General features: G+C 48.1%; 1 protein-coding gene and 1 pseudogene across 2 annotated transcripts in view; both read right to left on the reverse strand.

The window, feature by feature from the left end:
- The window catches only part of RRP12 (ribosomal RNA processing 12 homolog), a 67,275-nt gene that overhangs the window by 27,056 nt on the left and 18,495 nt on the right, over nt 1–21,724 (reverse strand). For both annotated transcript variants that reach the window (XM_055093246.1, XM_008950736.5), the window contains exons 2-11: nt 16,700–16,975; nt 15,912–16,141; nt 12,155–12,238; nt 9,603–9,679; nt 6,700–6,805; nt 6,384–6,500; nt 4,435–4,570; nt 4,198–4,325; nt 1,862–1,960; nt 1,132–1,223 (exon numbers count right to left, since the gene is read on the reverse strand). In XM_055093246.1, coding sequence (XP_054949221.1) covers nt 1,132–1,223; nt 1,862–1,960; nt 4,198–4,325; nt 4,435–4,570; nt 6,384–6,500; nt 6,700–6,805; nt 9,603–9,679; nt 12,155–12,238; nt 15,912–16,141; nt 16,700–16,838 — 1,208 coding nt within the window. In that variant the 5' untranslated portion in view covers nt 16,839–16,975. The remainder of the gene's footprint in view (nt 1–1,131; nt 1,224–1,861; nt 1,961–4,197; nt 4,326–4,434; nt 4,571–6,383; nt 6,501–6,699; nt 6,806–9,602; nt 9,680–12,154; nt 12,239–15,911; nt 16,142–16,699; nt 16,976–21,724) is intronic.
- On the reverse strand, nt 8,290–9,465 carry LOC106635190 (large ribosomal subunit protein eL34-like; annotated as a pseudogene).

The following is a 21,724-nucleotide window of genomic DNA, read 5'->3' on the forward strand; positions in this document are numbered from 1 at the left end:
AGAAAGCATATCCCATGGCCAGGAAACTGAGTGCACAGGAAGACACAGCCAGGGAGCGGCAAGAGGCAGGGTGAAACTCAGGCCTCAACCTGGGACGCAGGGCTCGCAGCCCACCTTGCTGCTCCTCCCGGCTGGCTGGCAAACGCTCTGGCAGGAATCAGACCCTGTCAGAACGAGCTGCACTGTCCTACCCCGTGCCTCATAAAAACAAGAGCTGCTCTGTAGCTCACTTGACATGGAGATGCCGTCAGGCCCCAGGAGGCTGAACAGCCTCTCCAGCCTCCGGCTCACGTCCCCTCCACCTCCGGCAGCCAGGACGGAGGCCCTGAGCACCCCCAACCTCAGCAGCCAGGACGGAGGCCCTGAGCACCCCCAACCTCAGCAACCAGGACGGAGGCCCTGAGCACCCCCAACCTCAGCAGCCAGGCCAGAGGCCCTGAGCATCCCCAACCTCAGCAGCCAGGATGGAGGCTCTGAGCACCCCCAACCTCAGCAACCAGACGCAGGCCCTGAGCACCCCGAACCTTGGCAGCCAGGACAGAGGCCCTGAGAACTCCACAACCTCAGCAGCCAGGACGGAGGCCCTGAGGACCCCCAACCTCTGCAGCCTGGAGGGAGGCCCTGAGGACCCCCCACCTTGGCAGCCTGGACAGAGGTCCTAAAGACCCCCCAACCTTGGCAGCCAGGATGGTGGCCCTGAGGACCCCCAACTTCGGCAGTCTGGACGGAGGCCCTAAGGATTCCCCCACTTTGGCAGCCTGGACAGAGGCCCTGAGAACTCCATAACCTCAGCAGCCAGGATGAAGGCCTTAAGTACCCCCAACCTCGGCTGCCTAGACGGAGACCCTGAGGACCCCCAACCTCGGCAGCCAGGACGGAGACCCTGAGGACCCCCAATCTCGGCAGCCTGGACAGAGGCTCTGAGAACTCTGCAACCTCAGCAGCTAGGACGGAGACCCTAAGGACCCCGCAACCTCAGCCGGGACAGAGGCCCTGAGGACCCCCCACCTTGGCAGCCTGGACACAGGCCCTAAGGACCCCCCCAACCTTGGCAGCCAGGATGAAGGCCCTGAGGACCCCCCACCTCGGCAGCCTGGACAGAGGCCCTAAGCACCCCTCCTTCATCCGTACCTCACCAGGTTGATGTGGGCTTTCTCCATGACCTTAAGCCAGGCTAGTAGGGGTTGTAAATCATTCTCACTGGGAACATAGTCGTACAGGGCCTAAAGGTGGGAATAAGCAGGTGACTGAGCATGCAGGGTCTGCAATAGCCCAGTGATGATGACCCCTTCCCATCCTGGCACCAGCAATGTCCTGGGGACAGTGCTTGTGACCCTAGCACTCACAGCCCCCTTGACTTTCCCAGCTCCTGCCTTTCCCTTCTCCACGAAGCCCTCCCAGCTCTAATTCTTTGGGAGAACAGCCTCTAGGAGCAGCGGAGTATCATGGGTCACACACTCCTTTGTGAGTCTGACAAAAGCCAGAGGCCTTCTTTGGAAAAAAAAAACGTACATTTTGCTAACAATTTGGGGGATCTGATTCCCCCCTCCCAATATCCATCCACAGACCTCTAAGGCCAAGAGCCCTGCTCAAGGTATCTATGAGCACCACGAGACCATGCTGAAACAGTTCATTAAAGTTAACTAGGTCAAGGGTCAAGGTCCCAGCTCCTGGGGACACTGATGTGAATTTGATGGCTGGACTCCAATCTTCCTTCCCCTTCTACTGGCCTCTTCCACTAGGACAACCCAGCCCAGCCAACCTCACTCTGTAGACAAGGTGCAAGGCCAGTGCCCCCAGCACAGCCTCCCAAGGCACCACCCCCCACCTAATGCCCCCACATCCCACCAACAGGCCTCACCGTGATGATCTGGGCGTTGAGCTCTGCTGACAGGGTGCTCAGGCCAGGCCTGGCGTGGAAGAGGCTGTGAAAGGCCTGCATGGCACAGGCTGTCACCAGCTGGAGGGGGACACACAGGCTTAGAAAGGAACTACAAAGCCCACGGCTGGCCCTGGACCCCTTAACTCCACCCGTGTGCTAGGGAGTTGAGGGCCCCCTGAACCTCACACATGCCCCCCACACAGAGACACCCTAAGGACTGCCACCTTAGTAAGACATGGAAGCCACTGAAAAAGCTTTAAATGTCTTAAACAAAGATAGAAACATTAACAAAATGGTTTTAACATAACAGCCAAAAAAGCAGGCTATAAACGGTCTGTTACAGCTGTATTTTTTTTTTTTTTTTGAGACAGAATCTTGCTCCGTTGCTGGATACAGGGGTGAAACCAATACAGGTGCATGCCACTGTGCCTGGCCAATTTTTTAATTTTTATAAAGACAGAGTCTCGTCTCACTATGTTGCCCAAGCTGGTCTCAAATTCCTTGCCTCCTGCCTTAGCCTCCCAAGTGCTAAGGTTACAGGTGTGAGCCACTGCACCTGGCCTTTACATGTTTTATCATGTATATTTGTTTATCCAAAGAGAAAATGTCTGAAAGGATACCCAGAAAGTTATTTGCATTGTCTACCTTAGGAAACAGGATTTGGAGGGAAGGAGATTTTTACTTTATACACTTCTGAATTGTTTTTCCCTTTTAAACAATGATCATATTATTTATATTTTACAATTTAAAAAATATGTATGTAAATAAACACTACAAGAGAATATACAAGGCCGGGTGCAGAGGCTCACATCTGTAATCCCAGCACTTTGGGAGGCCGAGGTGAGTGGATCACGAGGTCAGGAGATCGAGACCATCCTGGCTAACACGGTGAAACCCCGTGTCTACTAAAAATACAAAAAACTAGTCAGGTGTGGTGGCGGGCGCCTATAGTCCCAGCTACTCAGGAGGCTGAGGCAGGAGAATGGCGTGAACCCGGAAGGCAGAGTTTGCAGTGAGCCGAGACCACGCCACTGCACTCCAGCCTGGGCGACAGAGCGAGACTCCATCACACACACACAAAAAAAAGAGAGAACACACAGTGAGTTGGCGGGGGTATCTGTGGGGGATTGGTTCCAGGACCCCCCATGGACATAAAAATCTACCAATGCTCAAGTCTCTATATTAAATGGTGTAGTATTTCCATATAACCTACACGCATCCTCCCATACACTTTAAATCACCTGGATTACTTATAATACGTAAAACAATATAAATGCTATGTAAATAGTTGCTACACTCTGTTGTCTAAGGAATAATGACAAGGAAAAAAAACTGTACATGTTCAGTACAGAAGCAACCAACCATTTTCTTTTTCCTGAATATTTTATTTTCTTTTTCTTTCTTTCCTTTTCTTTTTTGACACGGGGTTCTTGCTCTGTTGCCCAAGCTGGAGTGCAGTGGCATGACCATGGCTCACTACAGCCTCAACCTCCTGGGCTCAAGCAATCCTCCCACTTCCACCTCCCAAGCATCTGGGATTATAGGCGCGTGCAGCCATGCCCAGTTTCCAAATATTTTCAATCCAAGGTTGGTTGAATTTATGGCTGTGGGAACCACACATACAAAGAGCTGACTGTATAAAGATTTACAGAATTGTGCTAGAAATGGTAGAAATACAGGAAATCATTTTTCATGTGTCTTTAAAGCTGCTAAAAAAAAAACTCGACCGGGCGCAGTGGCTCACGCCTGTAATCCCAGAACTTTGGGAGGTTGAGGCGGGCGGATCACCTGAGGATGGGAGTTCAAGACCAGCCTGATCAACATGGAGAAACCCCATCTCTACTAAAAATACAAAAAATTAGCTGGGTGTGGTGGTGCATGCCTGTAATCCCAGCTACTTGGGAGGCTGAGGCAGAAGAATCGCTTGAACCCGGGAGCCAGAGGTTGCAGTGAGCCAAGATCGCGCCATTGCACTCCAGCTGGGCAACAAGAGCAAAACTCGGTCTCAAAAAAAAAAAAAAAAAAAAAAAAATTGGTATAGGATACATAGAGCTGGTGCAGAAGGAGGGTTTACCAGCCCACTACAGATCCACCCTGACTCTGACCTGATCTCTGAGGTCAGCTTCCATCTGGAAGGGGACTCTGATATGGCCTGGCCTAGCCAAACACCACAGAGTAACGTAGTGCTGTTGGTTTTAGCTTAAGAACACAGTCAGGGAGGGAGACCCCAGGCCCTGCATTTTGACTGACCAGTGAGTTCCCCAAATGCCACCACTGCAGGCCCCCCTTTCTCCAGCTTTTGGGCCTGAGCTCACCACATGGCTCAAGGTCATGACCCTGAGGAGAGTCTCACTGCAGCTCTTCACCAGGCCTTCCGGGAAGCAGGGCAGCAGGTCCTTCAGCAGCGTCAGCATGTGTAGCGTGGTGGTGGCCTCCTTGGAGCCTGGTATACAGAAGGGGAATTGAGACACCAGCCCCGCCCTACTGCAGGCCCTGTCCTGCTCTGCCAGCCACTGCCTCCCATCCACCTGCCCTCCATTTGGGTTCCCCACCTCCAGACTTCTCAATCTCCTGGATGCAGAACTTGGCAGTGGAAATGGCAGCAGGATGATGGGCAGGGGCCTTTTCAAACATGAATTCACTGCCCTTGAGGACTGAGCATACTCCATGCTGGGCAGCCTTCCGGATCTGAAGGGCAAGGAGAGCAGGAGACAAGGCCAGATCAGCGTTCCACCAGCATCTTGGGTGTCCGGCACAAGCACCAACCAATTAGCTTTGGCTGAAATACAGATCCAATGATGATCTGACTACTATAGATCCAGTGCTACACCAGGGCCTTCATGTGTACAGAATCCTGAGCTGTGAAGCAAGACAAACCTCAGTTGAAATCCCTGCTCTACAACTAACTCACCAAATGGCCTTAAGCAAGCCCAACTACTTAATTTCTGAGTTTCAATATCATCTTGAAAACAGGGGTTTCTTCATTCACTTAATCATCCGGCAAACACTGTGTGTCCACCAAGCCAGGCACTGTTCTAGGTCCTGGCAAACTGGCACTGAACAGCAGGCAACTCCCCTTCCAGCTGGGAGGCAGAAAACAAATACATAACAGAAGGTTAAAAAGTACTTTGCAGATAACCAAGCAGGGGCTGCTACTTTTGTTGTTGTTGTTGTTGTTGTTGTTGTTTGTTTGAGACAGAGTCTTGCTCTGTAGCCCAGGCGGAGTGCAGTGGCGGATCTCGGCTCACTGCAAGCTCCGCCTCCCAGGTTCACGCCATTCTCCTGCCTCAGCCTCCCGAGCAGCTGGGACTACAGGCGCCCGCCACCACGTCCAGCTAATTTTTTGTATTTTTAGTAGAGACGGGGTTTCACTATGTTAGCCAGGATGGTCTCGATCTCCTGACCTCGTGATCCGCCCACCTCGGCCTCCCAAAGTGCTGGGATTACAGGCGTGAGCCACCGCGCCCAGCCAAGGGGCTGCTACTTTTTATACAGTGGTCAGGAAAGTGTCACCGCAGTGAAGTGCCACTGCAGCGAGAGCTGAAGGTGAGGAAAAGATCATGTGAGCACCGAGGGAAGGGGGCATGAGACCATCTGGGCTGACGGTGCTTAGCACTGGGAGTGATTACGTGACTGTTATTGTTACCACCTGCTGCCCTAAATTTCCAGAGGAAACAGTGGGGAACCATCACTTACCAAGTACCTGCCGTGAGCCAGGAGGTGCACCAGGCCTGTGGGGAACACTGGAGTCTCCCCACAACTCTGTAGCAAAGTAGGTGTGATTATCTCTATTTCTTTTTTTTTCTTTTGAGATGGAGTCTCGTTCTGTTGCCCAGGCTGGAGTGCAGTGGTGCAATCTTGGCTCACTGCAACCTCTGCCTCCTGGGTTCAAGCGATTCTCCTGCCTCAGCCTCCCGAGTAGCTGGGATTACAAGCACCCACCACCACGCCTGGCTAATTTTTATATTTTTAGTAGAGTCGAGGTTTCACTATGTTGGCCAGGCTGGTTTCAAACTCCTGACCTCAAATGATCCTCCCACTTTGGCCTCCCAAAGTGCTGGGATTACAGGCGTGAGCCACCACATTCAGCCAATTATCTCTATTTCATAGTCAGGAAGTTGAGGCTCAGAGAGATTAAGTAACTTGCCCAAGGTCACACCTCGAGCAGTGAATTCAGGATCCAACTCAGGTCTGTGTGACTCCCCCAACTATGCCACCCTCCCTGCCGAGGTAAATAGACATACGGGGAGAGTCCACGTCAACAGGGCAATGGCTGACGAGGCACCAGAGACTCAGATAGGGCTGACAGGGAACAGCCTCCTGGAGGAGGAAGAGCCGCCCTGCCTTCTGCATCTAAATGCATGGTGCCTCAGAAGCAGAAAGCAGAAGCCAGTACTCAGGGCAAGCTCCCCAGTGCCACTCAGCTAGCCAAGTCTGGGCTGCACTGGGCCGAGTGGTGGCTGTCCCCTTGCCCCATTTTCTAGGGATCTAGTAGTCTCACCTTGGGCTTGGGATGCACCGTGAAGCTCAGCAGCCCATGGTACACCTGAAGGGTCACGGGGTAGCCCCAGGCCTCCAGGTCTTGCTTCCGCAGAAGGGTGGCCAGGCAGGAAAGGACCTGGAAGAAAGTCAGAGTCCCTCAGTTCCACCAGCCTCGGCCAGGAGGGAAAAGAGCCCAGGTTCTCACTGACTCCAGAAAATCACATCTGTCTGAGGTCCCCAGGGTGCCTAAACCCCTCTCAGGGAACATCCAAGCATCACCAAATCAGACAGGCTCTGGGAGTCGCCAGATGAGAAACTAAACCCCAGACACTAACCCATCGGAGGACAGAGGTGGATCCGCTGCTGGCCTGAGCTGACATGATATCCATGAAGGCTTTGGAGGTATCAGAGAACTTCTTAATAAGCACAGGGCTGGGAACACTGTGGGAAAGAACAGAGATGGTCACCCCAGAGGGTCCCTGAAGAGCAGCTGGTGCAGCCCCTCGTGGTACTAAGGAGGACAGGGCAAGGGGCGCTGGTGGCATAGTCACTCAGAAAGTGAGCAACAAAGTCAGAACAGGCACCCACCTTATCAGCCAGCTCAGTGTGCTTTCCACCCGGGATCCCTGCCTCCCTCACCTTCCCACTACCCACTCCTAAACTCACACCAATCCTCTCTCCACCTCCCCTGGCAGTTCACATCTCCAGAAAGCCTGGGGCCAACTACTCCTTCCCTCCCTTCTGCCACTCACTGCTCCAGGAATGCCCCTTCTAGGGGCCAACACTCACACTCCCTGGTATAATGACGCAGTCACCCAGGACTTTATGTTGTAGAATGCCACCTGATACACAAGTATCTTTTAAATTGTATTTTAAAATTTCTGGCCAGGCATGGTGGCTCATGCCTGTAATCCCAGCACTATGGGAGGCCAAGGTGGGCAGATTACCTGAGGTCGGGAGTTTGAGACCAGCCTGACAAACTTGGAGAAACCCTGTATCTATTAAAAATACAAAATTAGCTGGGCGTGATGGCACCCGCCTGTAATCCCAGCTACTTGGGAGGCCAAGGCAGGAGAATCACTTGAACCCGGGAGGTGGAGGGTGCGGTGAGCTGAGATTGCACCATTGCACTCCAGCCTGGGCAACAAGAGCGAAACTCTGTCTCAAAAATAAATAAATAAATAAATAAATTTCTAATTGTGGTAAAATACACATAAGATAAAACATCATTTCGGCCGGACGCAGTGGCTCATGCCTGTAATCCCAGCAGTTTCGGAGGCCGAGGCGGGTGGATCATGAGGTCAGGAGATCGAGACCATCCTGGCTAACACAGTGAAACCCGGTCTCTACTAAAAATACAAACAATTAGCCAGACGTGGTGGCGGGCGCCTGTAGTCCCAGCTACTTGACAGGCTGAGGCACGAGAATGGTGTGAACCCAGGAGGTGGAGTTGCAGTGGGAGGAGGTGGTGCCACTGCACTCCAGCCTGGGCAACAGAGCGAGACTCTGTCTCAAAAAGGAAAAAAACAACACACCATTTCAACGATTTTTTTCGGTACATCATTCAGTACTGTTAAGTATATTCATGTTGTGGGGTTTTTTTTTTTCTTTTTTTGGAGACAGGGTCTCACTCGTCACCCAAGCTGGAGTGTAGTGGCACAATTAGGCTCACTGCAACCTCTACCTCCCAAGTAGTTGGGACTACAGGTGCATGCCACCACGCCTAGCTCATTTTTGTATTTTTTTGTAGAGACAAGGTTTTGCCATGTTGCCCAGGCTGGTTTCGAACTCCTGGGCTCAACAGTCCACCTGCCTCAGCCTCCCAAAGTGCTGGGATTATAGGTGTGTGTCACCACACCCAGCCAAGTATACTCACATTGTTGTGCAACCAATCTCAAGAACTTTTTCATCTTAAAGAATCAAGGTTTTTTATTTTTTACTTTATTACTTATTTATTTATTGAGATGGAGTCTCACTCTGTTGCCCAGGCTGGACTGCAGTGGCTTGATCTTGGCTCACTGCAACCTCCACATCCTGTGTTCAAGTGATTCTCCTGCCTCAGCCTCCCAAGTAGCTGGGATTACAGGCATGTACCACTACACCTGGCTAATTTTGTATTTTTAGTAGAGATTGGGTTTCACCATGTTGGCCAGGCTGGTCTCCAACTCCTGGCCGCAAGCAATCCTCCTGCCTCAGCCTCCAAAAAAGTGCTGGGATTACAGGTATGAGCCACTGCGTCCAGCCATGACTTTTAATTTTTATTACTCAAAACAAGTTTCATTTTCTTTCTTTTTTTTTTTTTTTTGAGACGGAGTCTTGCACTGTTGACAGGGCTGTAAGTGCAATGGCACGATCTCAGCTCACTGCCACCTCCGCCTACTGGGTTCAAGCAATTCTCCTGCCTCAGCCTCCTGAGTAGCTGAATTACAGGCGCCTGCCACCATGCCCAGCTAATTTTTGTGTTTTTAGTAGGGACGGGGTTTCACCATGTTGGCCAGTTTGGTCTCGAACTCCTGACCTCAGGTGATCTGCCCACCTCAGCCTCCCAAAGTGCTGGTATTACAGGCATGAGCCACAGCATGTAGCCTACCCAGCTAATTTTTATATTTTTAGTAGAGACGGGGTTTCACCATGTTGGCCAGGAGGGTCTCGATCTCCTGACCTCTTGATCTGCCTGCCTCGGCCACCCAAAGTGCTGGGATTATAGGTGTGAACCACCGCACCAGGCCAAAAAAGTTTCATTTTCAATAGAGCTTTCTGACTCTGCTTTTGCCTTCAACACTTTCACAATGATTTTCTGCTCCTCAATAAGGAAAGTACACTTGATTCTGTCATGAACACACTGAGCACACATGGAACCAGGGAAGCATTGCAGGCCCTATAGACATGCCTTTTGTTTTGGACTATCAAATAACAACTTTAGATCTCACAGCACGAGCTCCTGAAAGTCTGCCTGGACACACACCACGTGAAGATTTTGGTGCTTTCCCAACCTTCTTGGCATAAAGGTAAACGATTCTATTACCAGGGGTTCAGGACAGCCTAGTTTAGTTAGAGTTTCTCACTAGAGGCCTACGACGGTATGTCACACGCTGGCCCATTCTGCATGCCTCTAGACAATGTTCATGAAGAGCAAGTATCTTTTTAAATAACAATTCCCTGATCCTGTTTCTCCTGTCCACATTCCCTTCTCCCCTCCACAAAAAGCCTTGGGGTTCAAACAGGAGGCAGAACTCACCGCTTCAGGACAAGATTCAGCAGGTAAGCAACGGCGGCCAGGGACTCCGGGGACTCCACTGCTTCCATTGTTGTCATCTGAGGGCCAGATTGAGGGGGTGTGAATGGATAAAAACTTACACTGAGCAAACAGGAAAGAGAGTGGGGGAACATGTGCCCAGCAGAACAGTTGGGACTAAGAACCACGGTATCAGAGGTTCAGATCCTGACTCTGGCATTGTGTGGTTTTGGGCTAGTAATTTAACCTATCTGTGACTCAGTTTCTTCATTTGTAAAGTAGGGATACTAATGCTACATACCTTATAAGTTGTTGTGAGGTTTAATTGAATTAATATATATAAAATACTGCCTGACACATAATTAAAACTATATATATGTGGCTGGGAGTGGTGGCTCACGCCTGTAATCCCAGCACTTTGGGAGGCCGAGGAGGGCAGATCACGAGGTCAGGAGACTGAGACCATCCTGGCTAACACGGTGAAACACCGTCTCTACTAAAAAATACAAAAAATTAGCCAGGCATGGTGGCAGGCGCCTGTAGTCCCAGCTACTTGGGAGGCTGAGGCAGGAGAATGGCGTGAACCCAGGAGGCAGAGCTTGCAATGAGCTGAGATCATGCCACTGCACTCCAGTCTGGGTGACAGAGTGAGACTCCGTCTCAAAAAAAATAAATAAATAAACTATATATATGTTTATGTGCATATATATACAGAGATAGATAGATAGATAGTTTTTTTGAGACAGGGTCTCCCAGATTGGAGTGCAGTGGTATAATCATAGCTCACTGTAACCTTGAACTTCAAAGCTCAAGAGATCCTCCCACATCAACTTCCCAAGCAGCTAGAACTACAGGCATGCGCCACAAAGCTTGGCTAATTATTTTATTTTTTGTAGAGACAGGGTCTCACTATATTGCGCAGGCTGGTGTCGAACTCCTAGCCTCAAGCACTCCTCCGATCTTGGCCTCCCAAAGTCCTAGGATTAAAGGCGTGAGCCACCACACCCAGCCAAACACCATATACTGCCATCTAATTTATTTCATTATTCTAGAGCAGAGGTTGGCAAACATTTTCTACGAAGGACCAGATAGTAAATATTTTCGGCTTTGCATGCACACTTGGTCTCTGTTGTATGTTCTTTTTGTGTGTGTTTTAACAATTCTTTAAAAATGTAATAACCAGGCTGGGCATGGTGGCTCATGCCTGCAATCCCAGCACTTTGGGAGGCCAAAGTGGGAGAACTGATTCAGCTCAGGAGCTCAAGACAAGCTTGGGCGACATGACGAAACTCTGTCTCTACTAAAAATACAAAAATTAGCTGGGCATGGTGGCAGGTGCCTGTAATCCCAACTACTCAGGAGGCTAAGGCACGATCATCACTTGAACACAGGAGGTGGAGGTTGCAGTGAGCCATGATCACACCACTGCACTCCAGCCTGGGCAACAAAGTGAGACCCTGTCTCCAAAACAAAACAAACAACAACAAAAAAACCCAAAAACAAAATAAAAGGTATATATATACACATATATACACACACACACGCACACACACATACATACATACACAAATATATTTATTTATTTAATGTAATAAGTAGGCCAGCCATGGTGGCTCACACCTGTAATCCCAGCACTTTGGGAGGCTGAGGTGGGGGGGATCACCTGAGGTTGCGAGTTCGAGACCAGCCGGGCCAACATGGTGAAAACCTGTCTCTACTAAAAATACAAAAATCAGCCAGGTGTGGTGGCACACGCCTGTAATCCCAGGTACTCAGGAGGCTGAGGCATGAGAATTGCTTGATACCATGAGACAGAGGTTGCAGTGAACTGGGATCATGCCACTGCAGTCCAACTTGGGCAACGGAGTGAGACTCTGTTTCAAAAAAAAAAAAAAGTAGGCCAGGCCTGGTGGCTCAGGCCTATAATCCCAGCACTTTGGGAGGCTGAGGCAGGCAGATCACTAGGTCAGGAGTTCGAGACAAGTCTGGCCAACATAGTAAAACCTCTTCTCTACTAAAAAATACAAAAAATTAGCCGGGTATGGTGGTGTGCACCTGTAATACCAGCTACTCGGGAGGCTGAGGCAGGAGAATCACATGAACCCAGGAGGCAGAGGTTGCAATAAGTTGAGATCATGCCATTGCACTCCAGCGTGGGCAACAGTGTGAGACTCCGCCTCAAAAAAAAAAAAAAAAAAAAAGTAATAAGTAGCCAGTTGCAGTGGCTCATGCCTGTAATCCCAACAATTTGGGAGGCCAACGCAAGATGACAAGACGGTTTGAGCCCAGGAATTTGAAACCAGCCTGGACAACATAGTGAGACCCTGTCTCTTTAAAAAAAAAGAAACAAAGAAAGAAAGAAAAGAAAAGAAAAGAGAAAATTAAAAGGTAGCAAATACCACCAGCCTTCCTAAGCCACCTGAGAATAACTGAAGCACTTTCACCTGGTCAAGGTTGTCCTTCTCTACCCCCACATGCCAGGGGCACTCATCTTCTCGCTAAATCTTGCATAACCTGCTGCTCTGAACACCCACCCTCCAGTGGCACCCACTCACCAGAGCAGCGAAGTACTCAGTCTCTGTCTCCTTCCCTCCCTGGGAGCGAATCACCTCAGTGACAGCAGCCAGAACAGCACAGATCTGCACAGGAGGGAGAAAGCACTGTGACTATTTTAGACCTAACCCCACCCCAGGGGAACCTCCTTTCCTTGCTCCTTCACAGATTAATCTCTGGTTAAAGCCCAGAGACAGACAAGACAGGCAACATTCAGGGCCTAGGTCCATACCAGGGGGCCCAGCAAATAACAAGACTCAGAAAATGCTTGCTAAAATTCCACCATGAGGTACTAACCTTGTAGAAATACCTGCATGAGATGAGTGTGCAAATATTTATGTACAAGGATGTTCATGGCAGCAACAAATTGGAATGGTCAAGAAGCCATCAACAGGAGATTAATAATGTACTGTAGTTGTCTCTAATGTACTGCAGTTATCGAGGGGGGGATTGGTTCCAGGACCCCTAAAGATACCAAAATCCGAGGATGCTCAGGTCCCTTATAAAAAATGGTGTAGTATTTGTGTATAACCTATATACATCTTCCCATATACTTTATTTATTTTTTTTGAGATAGAGTCTCACTGTTACCTAGGCAAGAGTGCAGTGGCATGATCTCAGCTCACTGCAACCTCTGCCTCTGGGTTCAAGCAATTCTCCTGCCTCAGCCTCCCAAGTAGCTGGGATTACAGGTGTGCACCACCATGCCCAGCTAATTTCTGTATTTTTAGTAGAGATGGGGTTTTACCATGTTGACCAAGCTGGTTTTGAACTCCTGGCCTCAAGTGATCTGCCCTCCTTAGCCTCCCAAAGTGCTGAGATTACAGGCATAAGCCACCATGCCTGGCCTCCCATATACTTTAAATCATCTCTAGATTACTGGTAACACCTAACACAATGTAAATGCTATATAAATAGTTGTTATACTGTATTTTTGTTGTTGTTGCTGTTGTTGTTGTTTTTGAGACAGAGTCTCACTCTGTCACCCAGGGTGGAATGCAGTGGCGCACTCTCTGCTAACCACAGCTTCCACCTCCCGGGTTCAAGCGATTCTCCTGCCTCAGCCTCCTGAGTAGCTGGGATTACAGGCATGTGCCACTACGCTAGGCTAATTTTTTGTACTTTTAGTAGGGATGGAGTTTCACCATGCTGGCCAGGTTGGTTTTGAACTTCTGACCTCAAGTGATCTGCCCGCCTCGGCCTCCCAAAGTGCTAGGATTACAGGCGTGAGCCACCTCGCCTGGTATATTATTATTATTTTAAAAAGATTTTTCAATCCATGCTTGGTTGAATCTGCAGGTGCAGAACCCGCAAATATAGAGACCTGACTGTATCATTATATAATAATGAAAAATTTAAATAGTGCATTATTCAAAAGAATGAGAACAACTATATATTAACTTATAAATATCGTTCAGTAGGGAAAAAGTTGCAGAACAGTGGATAAAAAATAAACTAATCAAGCAGGGCACAATGGCTCACACCAGTAATCCCAACACTTTGGGAGGCTCAGGTGGGCAGATCCCTTGAGCCCAGGAGTTCAAGACCAATCTGGGCAATATGGCAAACCCCATCTCTACAAAAAATACAAAAATTAGCTGGATATGGTAGCACTCCCCTGTAGTCCCAGCTACTTGGGAGTTGGAAGGCTGATCAGCCACTGCACTCTAACCTGGGTGACAAAGCGAGACTCTGTCTGAAAAAAAAGAAAAGAAAAGAAAAGAAACTAATCACATTTTGGTAAACCTAAATAACAAAATTGGGTAAAAAAAAAAAATACATATATATATATATATATATATATATATATGTATTTTTTTTTTTTTTTGAGACAGAGTCTCGTTCTGTCACCCAGGCTGAAGCGCAGTGGTGCGATCTTGGGTCGCTGCAACCTCCGCCTCCAGGGTTCAAGTGATTCTCGTGCCTCAGCTTCCCAAGTAGCTGGGATTACAGGCGCATGCCACCATGCCAGGCTAATTTTTTAGTAGAGATGGGTTTTCACCATGTTGGCCAGGCTGGTCTCAAACTCTTGACCTCAAATGATCTGCCCACCTCGGCCTCCCAAAGTGCTAGGATTACAGGTGTGAGCCACTATGTCCAGCCTGAACATTTAATTTTTAAATTTTAACTACTCATAATTTAAAATATTTGATCCATTTACTAGAAAACATATATTTGTAACAACCTGGCAAATAGGTTCGTAGTAATTCATAGTAGGCAAATCTACTTGTACAACTATAAATGTTATGAACTCTAAATAGACACAAATCAAGTATTTCCAATGAAAATTTAGCATCTAAGTAGGGGTATGTGGGTAAATTATACACTAGATTTTGAAGACTTGGTATCATAAAAATAATGCTGTAGTAAAATATACTGATTATACATTGAAGTGATAATATTTTAAAGATACTGAGTTAAATAAAGTACATTATTAAGATTAATTTGGGCCGGGCGCAGTGGCTCACACCTGTAATCCCAGCACTTTAGGAGGCCGAGGCAGGTGGATCACCTGAGGTCAGGAGTTTGAGACCAGCCTGACCAACGTGGAGAAACCCTGTCTCTATTAAAAACAGAAAATTAGCCGGGCATGGTGGCGCACGCCTGTAATCCCAGCTACTCGGGAGGCTGAGGCAGGAGAATCACCTGAACCCAGGAGGCGGAGGTTGCAGTGAGCCGAGATCGCGCCATTGCACTCTAGCCTGGACAACAAGAGCGAAACTCCAGCTCCAGAAAAAAATAAAAAGATGAATTTATTTTACCTGTTTCTTTCAGTTTTTAATATGGCTACTAAAAATTTTTAAATTACATATGTGGCTTGAATTTAGATTACTATTGGACAGAGCTGGTCCAGGAAGACAGACAATGACCCATTAACAGGAGCTCTGTGAATGATTCAAGTTGGGGGATCTACCATCACATTATATTATTCTTATATAATTTTGATATCATTTAGAATTTTGACATTTTTTATTTCAATAACAAAAAATATATATAACTTTAAAGTATAGATAAAATAATAAAAGTAAGGCCAGGCACGGTGGCTCATGCTTGTAATCCCAGCATTTTAGGAGGCCAAGGTGGGCGGATTACCTGAGTTCAGGAGTTTGAGACCAGCCTGGCTAACATGGTGAAACCCCGTCTCTACTAAAAATACACACACACAAAAAAATTAGCTACTTAAATAATGCACTATTTAAATATACTAAAAAAAAAAAAAAAATTAGCCGGGCGTGGTGGCACATGCCTGTAATGGCAGCTACTTGGGAGGCTGAGGCAGGAGTATTGCTTGGGCCTGGGAGATGGAGGTTGCAGTGAGTGAAGATTGCGCCACTGCACTCCAGCCTGGCCAACAGAACGAGACTCTGTCTCAAAATAAATACATGAATTAAGTTAAATTAAAGTAAATAAATTTAGTTCTTGCTAGATAAAACGTTTCCTAATCACTGTTACTCAGCATTTATTTACTCAACATATGTTTATTGAAAATACTCTCTGTAAAAGTGCTGTGTTAGGTATAGCTGAGGAGAGAAATGTTTGGAAAATATTTCTATCCTCAAGTACTTCAGCAGAGGAGATGTTCTTATAAAAAGCAGAAAGTAGAACCTGCCCTAGGAGGAGACATAAAGGGGAGGAGCGATGACGCATCATCCAGAAATACCAGCTGTTGTCATCGGAGACCTGTCGGCCAGAGCTGAAGAAAAGGCATGAGTTGGCCTCTCCTCACTATCCTATGGCCCTCCTGACCCTCGCCCCTACCTCCTTGTGGGCAGCCGAGTTGGACTCCCAGAAGCGCTGTACTTTGCTGAAGGTGACGTTTGTGCAGTCGGAAAGGCCACTCAGGAAGGTGCCTGAGGACTTCTCGGTGAGAACCAGCTCCGCCTCTTCTTCCATGGGCGTCTCCGGGGCTTCGCTTTTGCCCAAGCGCAAGGACCCTGACTGCAGCTCATTATGTAACTTCACAGCATCGACTGTCAGGTCACTCCTTCCTGAGAGCCAGAGGCACAAGATAAGGTCCAAGCCTCCTTTTGGTCAAGAGAACAGAACAACCCCTGGGAAACAAACCAGCCCAGGCCAAATCTCCAACCCGAGAGGCTGAATTCTGAACACAGCCAGTCTCATAAAACCACTGTATGCCTAAAAACTTGAAAAACCAAGGAGAAAGGGAATCCTCCATGTAAAAGTTTCTGCTTCCCTGTACCAGCGGCATAAACGCCACTGGGAATCGGCTGGGAGCTACATTCAGAGGGCCTGCAAAATAAATGAAGGTGAACGCGCTCTGTAAAGAGCTACCCAAGGTCCAAGCCATCTGTCTCAACTCTGACACCCGCGGTACCTTACACAAGACATTTCCCTACTGCGGACCTCAGTTTCTGTATCTGCTAAATTGGAAGGACTGCCCTTCAGAGAGGGCTCCAGATCCGACATCCTAAGACACGAAAGGTCCAATGCCTGGCCCCGCACTCTCCCAGAGGCCCCAGACTCATCTGGACCCAGGTCTGCCTGGAACCCCGCCCCCGGCTGCGCTCGGGTCTCAACCCAGCTACCTGACGGCCGGCTGAAGAAGCGGCTGCGGGCGGCCTGACGGTGGCGGCAGATGGCGGGGTTGCTGTCGCTGCTGTGGCCTTTCTTCCAGCGCTTCAACTTAGCTGAGACACCAGAGGGCAACTTTCCCGAGCGACCCATGTTGACTAAGCCGTGGCGAGGAATGAGCTTAAATGACCGGCTTCCAGGGACGTAGAAACACGCTCAGAACCCACGTGGATACCCTGTAGCCTTCACTTCCTCTTCTTCTGGCGTCACTTCCGGATTCGTGTGCATTACTATGGTAAAACAGTCAACATCCGGTTTTATACCTCCTGGCTTCGGATGGGGAGGAGCTCCAAGGAGATCCGTTGCTAGGGAGGAAGTTAGGTTGCTAAGGGTTCTATGGGGTTCTTACTCCAGCCAGGACCAGGTTTCAGGGCCACAGGCGTAAGCCTTATAAAACTGGAGTTTGGCTGAGCGTGGTGGCTCATGCCTGTAATCCCAGCACTTTGGGAGGCTGAGGCCGGTGGATCATTTGAGGTCAGGAGTTTGAGACCAGCCTGATCACCAGGGTGAAACCCCGTCTCTACTAAAATACAAAAATTAGCTGGGCTTGGTGGCGCGCGCCTGTAATCCCAACTACTCGGGAGGATGAGGCACAAGAATCACTTGAACTCGGGAGGCGGAGTTTGCAGTAAGCCGAGATCACGCCTCGGCACTCCAGCCTGGACAACAGAGTAAGACTGAATCAAAAAAACAAAACAAAGCAAACAAAAAACTGGAGTTCTTTTGCAGTTAAACAACAACAAAAAGTACATTTATATTACATTTGAAAATCTATTTTCAAAATTAAGCATAGAAACACATTTATGTGAAAGTCATATACCTTCATATAAAAGTATATATGTAATCCCAGCACTCTGGGAGGCCGAGGCGGGCAGATCACCTGAGGTCACGATGTTTGAGACCAGCCTGACCAACATGGAGAAACCCTGTCTCTACTAAAAATACAAAATAAGCCGGGCGTGGTCATGCATGCCTGTAATCCCAACTACTGGGGAGGCTGAGGCAGGAGAATCGCTTGAACCCGGGAGGCAGAGGTTGCGGTGAGCTGAGATCGCGTCATTGCACTCCAGCATGGGCAACAAGAGTGAAACTCCATCTCAAAAAAAGAAAAAAGGAAAAGTCAAAACTTATGGAGACTTGAAAGTGTGAAAATTAGCTTGACTTGAAAAGAGAAAAAAGCAGTCAGTGGTGTTCTAGACAAGCTTTGCTATTTTCATTTATTACTGGAGATACTCAGTTGCTAAGCCACCCTTGCCTTATGACAGCATTCCATCCCTAATTAATCCCTGGTTCTCCAATATCTCTCTTTTTTTTTTTTTTTTTTGAGACAGAGTCTTGCTCTGGTGCCCAGGCTGGAGTGCAGTGGCACGATCTCGGCTCACTGCAACCTCCACATTTCAGGTTCAAGCAATTCTCCTGCCTCAGCCTCCCAAGTAGCTGAAATTACAAGCATGCACCACCGCGCCCGGCTAATTTTTTTTTGTATTTTCAGTACACACAGAGTTTCACCATGTTGGCCAGGTTGGTCTCGAACTCCTTTCCTCAGGTGATCTGCCCACCTCCCAAAGTGCTGGGATTACAGGCATGAGCCACCGCACCTGGCATCCGGCCAATTCCCAGTTCTCCTAATTCCACCTCAGAACCAGCAACCGATCCAGTTTATCCCCACTCCCCTGAGACCCTCCTTAAAATCCTTCAACCAGATCCCAAACCTTACAAAAGACACATTTCTCTTCCCTCTTGCCCAGCAGCTTTATTCTAAACCTTTAGCAGCATTCTTTGGAAGAAGATATATAGAACTAACAAAGTACATCTATAATATGTAAAGAATTCCTACCAATCAATAAGAACAAGGCAGACAATCCAATAAAAAGAATGGGCAAAAGGGACAGGTGGGTGCAGTGGCTGATGCTTGGCCTGGAATTCCAACACCGTAGGAGGCCGGGGGGCAGGGAGTAGAGGGGAGGAAGGATTGCTCCAGCCCAGGAGTTCAAGACCAGCTTGAGCAACATCATGAGACCCAGTCTCTACAAAACATACAAAAATTAGCTGAGCACGGTGGTGTGAACCTGTAGTCCAGCTACTCAGGAGGCTGAGGTGGGAGCCCAGAGAAGGTCAAGGCTGCAGTGAGCCGTGATTGCACCACTGCACCCCAGCTTGGGTAACAGTGTGAGACCCTGTCTCAAAAAAGAAAAAAAATTAAAAAAAAAAAAAAAGAATGGGCGGCCGGGTGTGGTGGCTCACGCCTGTAATCCCAGCATTTTGGGAGGCCAAGGTGGGCAGATCACGAGGTCAGGAGTTCAAGACCTGGCCAACATAGTGAAAAACCCCATCTCTACTAAAATACAAAAAAAATTAAGCTGGGCGTGGTGGTGGGCACCTGTAGTCCCAGCTACTTATGAGGCTGAGGCAGGAGAATTACTTGAACCCCGGAGGTGGAGGTTACAGTGAGCTGAGATCGTGCCACTGCACTCCAGCCTGGGCATCACAGCGAGACTGTGTCTCAAAAATAAAAAAAAAGAAGAAGAATGGCAAAAGACACAAACAGCTGAACATCATGATGTATTGTACAAAAAATAAAAAAGTCATGAACAGGCACTTCACAAAAATTAATATCCAAATGGCCAATAAATATATGAAAAACAGGCCAGGCATGCTAGCTCACGCCTGTAATACCGGCACTTTAGGAGGCTGAGGCAGGAGGATCACTTGAGCCCAGGAGTTGGAGACCAGCCTGGCCAACACAGCAAGACCTGTCTCCTCAAAAACTAAGAAAAATAGTGGGGTGCAGTGGCATGCGCCCATGGTCCCAGCTACCTGGGAAGCTGTGACAGGAGAATCTCTTAAGCCCAGGAGTTTGAGGTTGTAGTAAGCTATGATAGCACCACTGCACTCCAGCCTGGGTGACACAGTGAGACTTTGTCTCAAGAAAAAAAAAAAGAAAAAGAACAGACCAGAACAGAAAAGATACCAGTTTCATTATCAACATGGGAATACAAATTAAAATCACAATGAAATGCCACTACACACCCACCAGAATGGCTAAAATTAAAAAGACTAGCAATACTAATGTTGGTAAGGATGTGGAGAAACTGGCAACATATGCTGCCATTGGAGTATAAAGTGATACAACCATTTTGGAAAACTGTGTGGTAGTATCTACTAAAACTGAATACAGTCTTGCTGCATGACCCAGCAATACCTTCCTGCATATTTACTCAACAGAGATGTTTACTTATATGCAAAAAAGAGATATAGGAGGATGTTCACAATGGAAATAATAAAATGTCCATCAACAGTAGAATGAGGCTGGATGCACTGGTTCACACCTGTAATCTTAGTGCGTTGGGAGGCTGAGGCAGGAGGATTGCTTGAGGCCAACAGTTCAAGACCAATCTGGGCAAAATAGTGAGACCCCATCTCAAAAAAAAATATTAAAAATTAGCCACATGTGGTGGCATGCACCCGTAGTCCTAGCTACTTGGGAAACTAAGGCAGGAGGATCACTTGAGCCCAAGAATTCAAGGTTAGAGTGAGCTATAATCATGCCACTGCACTGCAGCCTGGGCAACACAGTGAGACTCTGTGTCTAGAATAGATAGACAGATAGATAGATAGATAGATAGATAGATAGATAGATAGATAAGACAGACAGGCAGACAGAGAGATAGAGTAGAATGGATAAATTGTGACATATTGATATATAATGGAATACTATAGTATTTGACTCTGTATAGCAATGAGAAGGAACTACTGCTACATATAACATCATGCATGACCTAGGTTGAGTAAAAGACTCCAGACACAAGAGTACATAGTTATAATCCCATTTATTTATGATTTAATTATTTATTTATTTATTTTGAGACAGAGTCTTCCTCTGTCACTCAGCTGAAATGCAGTGGCACAATCATGGCTCACTGCAGCCTTGACCTCCAGGCTCAAGCAATCCTCCCACTTCTGCCTCCCGAGTAGCTGGAACCACAGGCATGCATTGCCATGCCTGGCTAATTTTTTTTTTTTTTTTAAAGCTAGGGCCTCACTCTGTCACCCAGGCTGGAGTCCAGTGGCATGATCATGGCTCACTATAACCTTAAACTCCTGAATTCAAGTCATCCTCCTGCTTTGGCCTCCCAAATAGCTGGGGCTACAGACACATACCCACCACACCAAGCTAATTTTTTTTTAAGAGACAGAGTCTTGGCCAGGCGCGGTGGCTCACGCCTGTAATCCCAGCACTCTGGGAGGCCGAGGCGGGCAGATCACAGGGTCAGGAGATCGAGACCATCCTGGCTAACACAATGAAACCCTGTCTCTACTAAAAATATAAAAAATTAGCTGGGCGTGGTGGCGGGCACCTGTAGTCCCAGCTACTCGGGAGGCTGAGGCAGGAGAATGGCGTGAACCCAGGAGGCGGAAGTTGCAATGAGCTGAGATCGTGCCACTGCACTCCAGCCTGGGCAACAGAACGAGACTCCTTCTCCAAAAAAAAAAAAGAGACAGAGTCTTGCTATCGTTGCCCAGACAAATCTCGATCTCCTGGCTTCAAGTGATCTGCTCGCCTTGGCCTCCCAAAGTGCTGGGATTATAGGCGTGAGCCACCATGCCCTGCTTACATGTATATTACACTTCATGGGCTTACTGAAAATACAAAGTGGGCCGGGGGCAGTGGCTTACGCCTGTAATGCCAACACTCTGGGTGGCTGAGGCAGGCAGATAACTTGAGCCCAGGAGTTCGAGACCAGCCTGAGCAATATGGTGAAACCCCGTCTCTACAAAAAATATGACAATTAGCCAGGCATGATGGCAGGCACCTGTAGTCCCAGCTACTCGGAGACTGAGGTGGGAGGATCGCTTGAACCCGGGAGGCGGAGGTTGCAGTGACTCAAGATTAAGCCACTGCACTCTAGCCTGGGTGACAGAGTGAGACTCTGTCTCAAAAAACAACAAAAAAAAGTGGTCCTCTCACCTAGAGCAGA

The sequence above is a fragment of the Pan paniscus genome, chromosome 8 (assembly GCF_029289425.2).
Source record: "Pan paniscus chromosome 8, NHGRI_mPanPan1-v2.0_pri, whole genome shotgun sequence".
Taxonomy (NCBI): domain Eukaryota; kingdom Metazoa; phylum Chordata; class Mammalia; order Primates; family Hominidae; genus Pan; species Pan paniscus.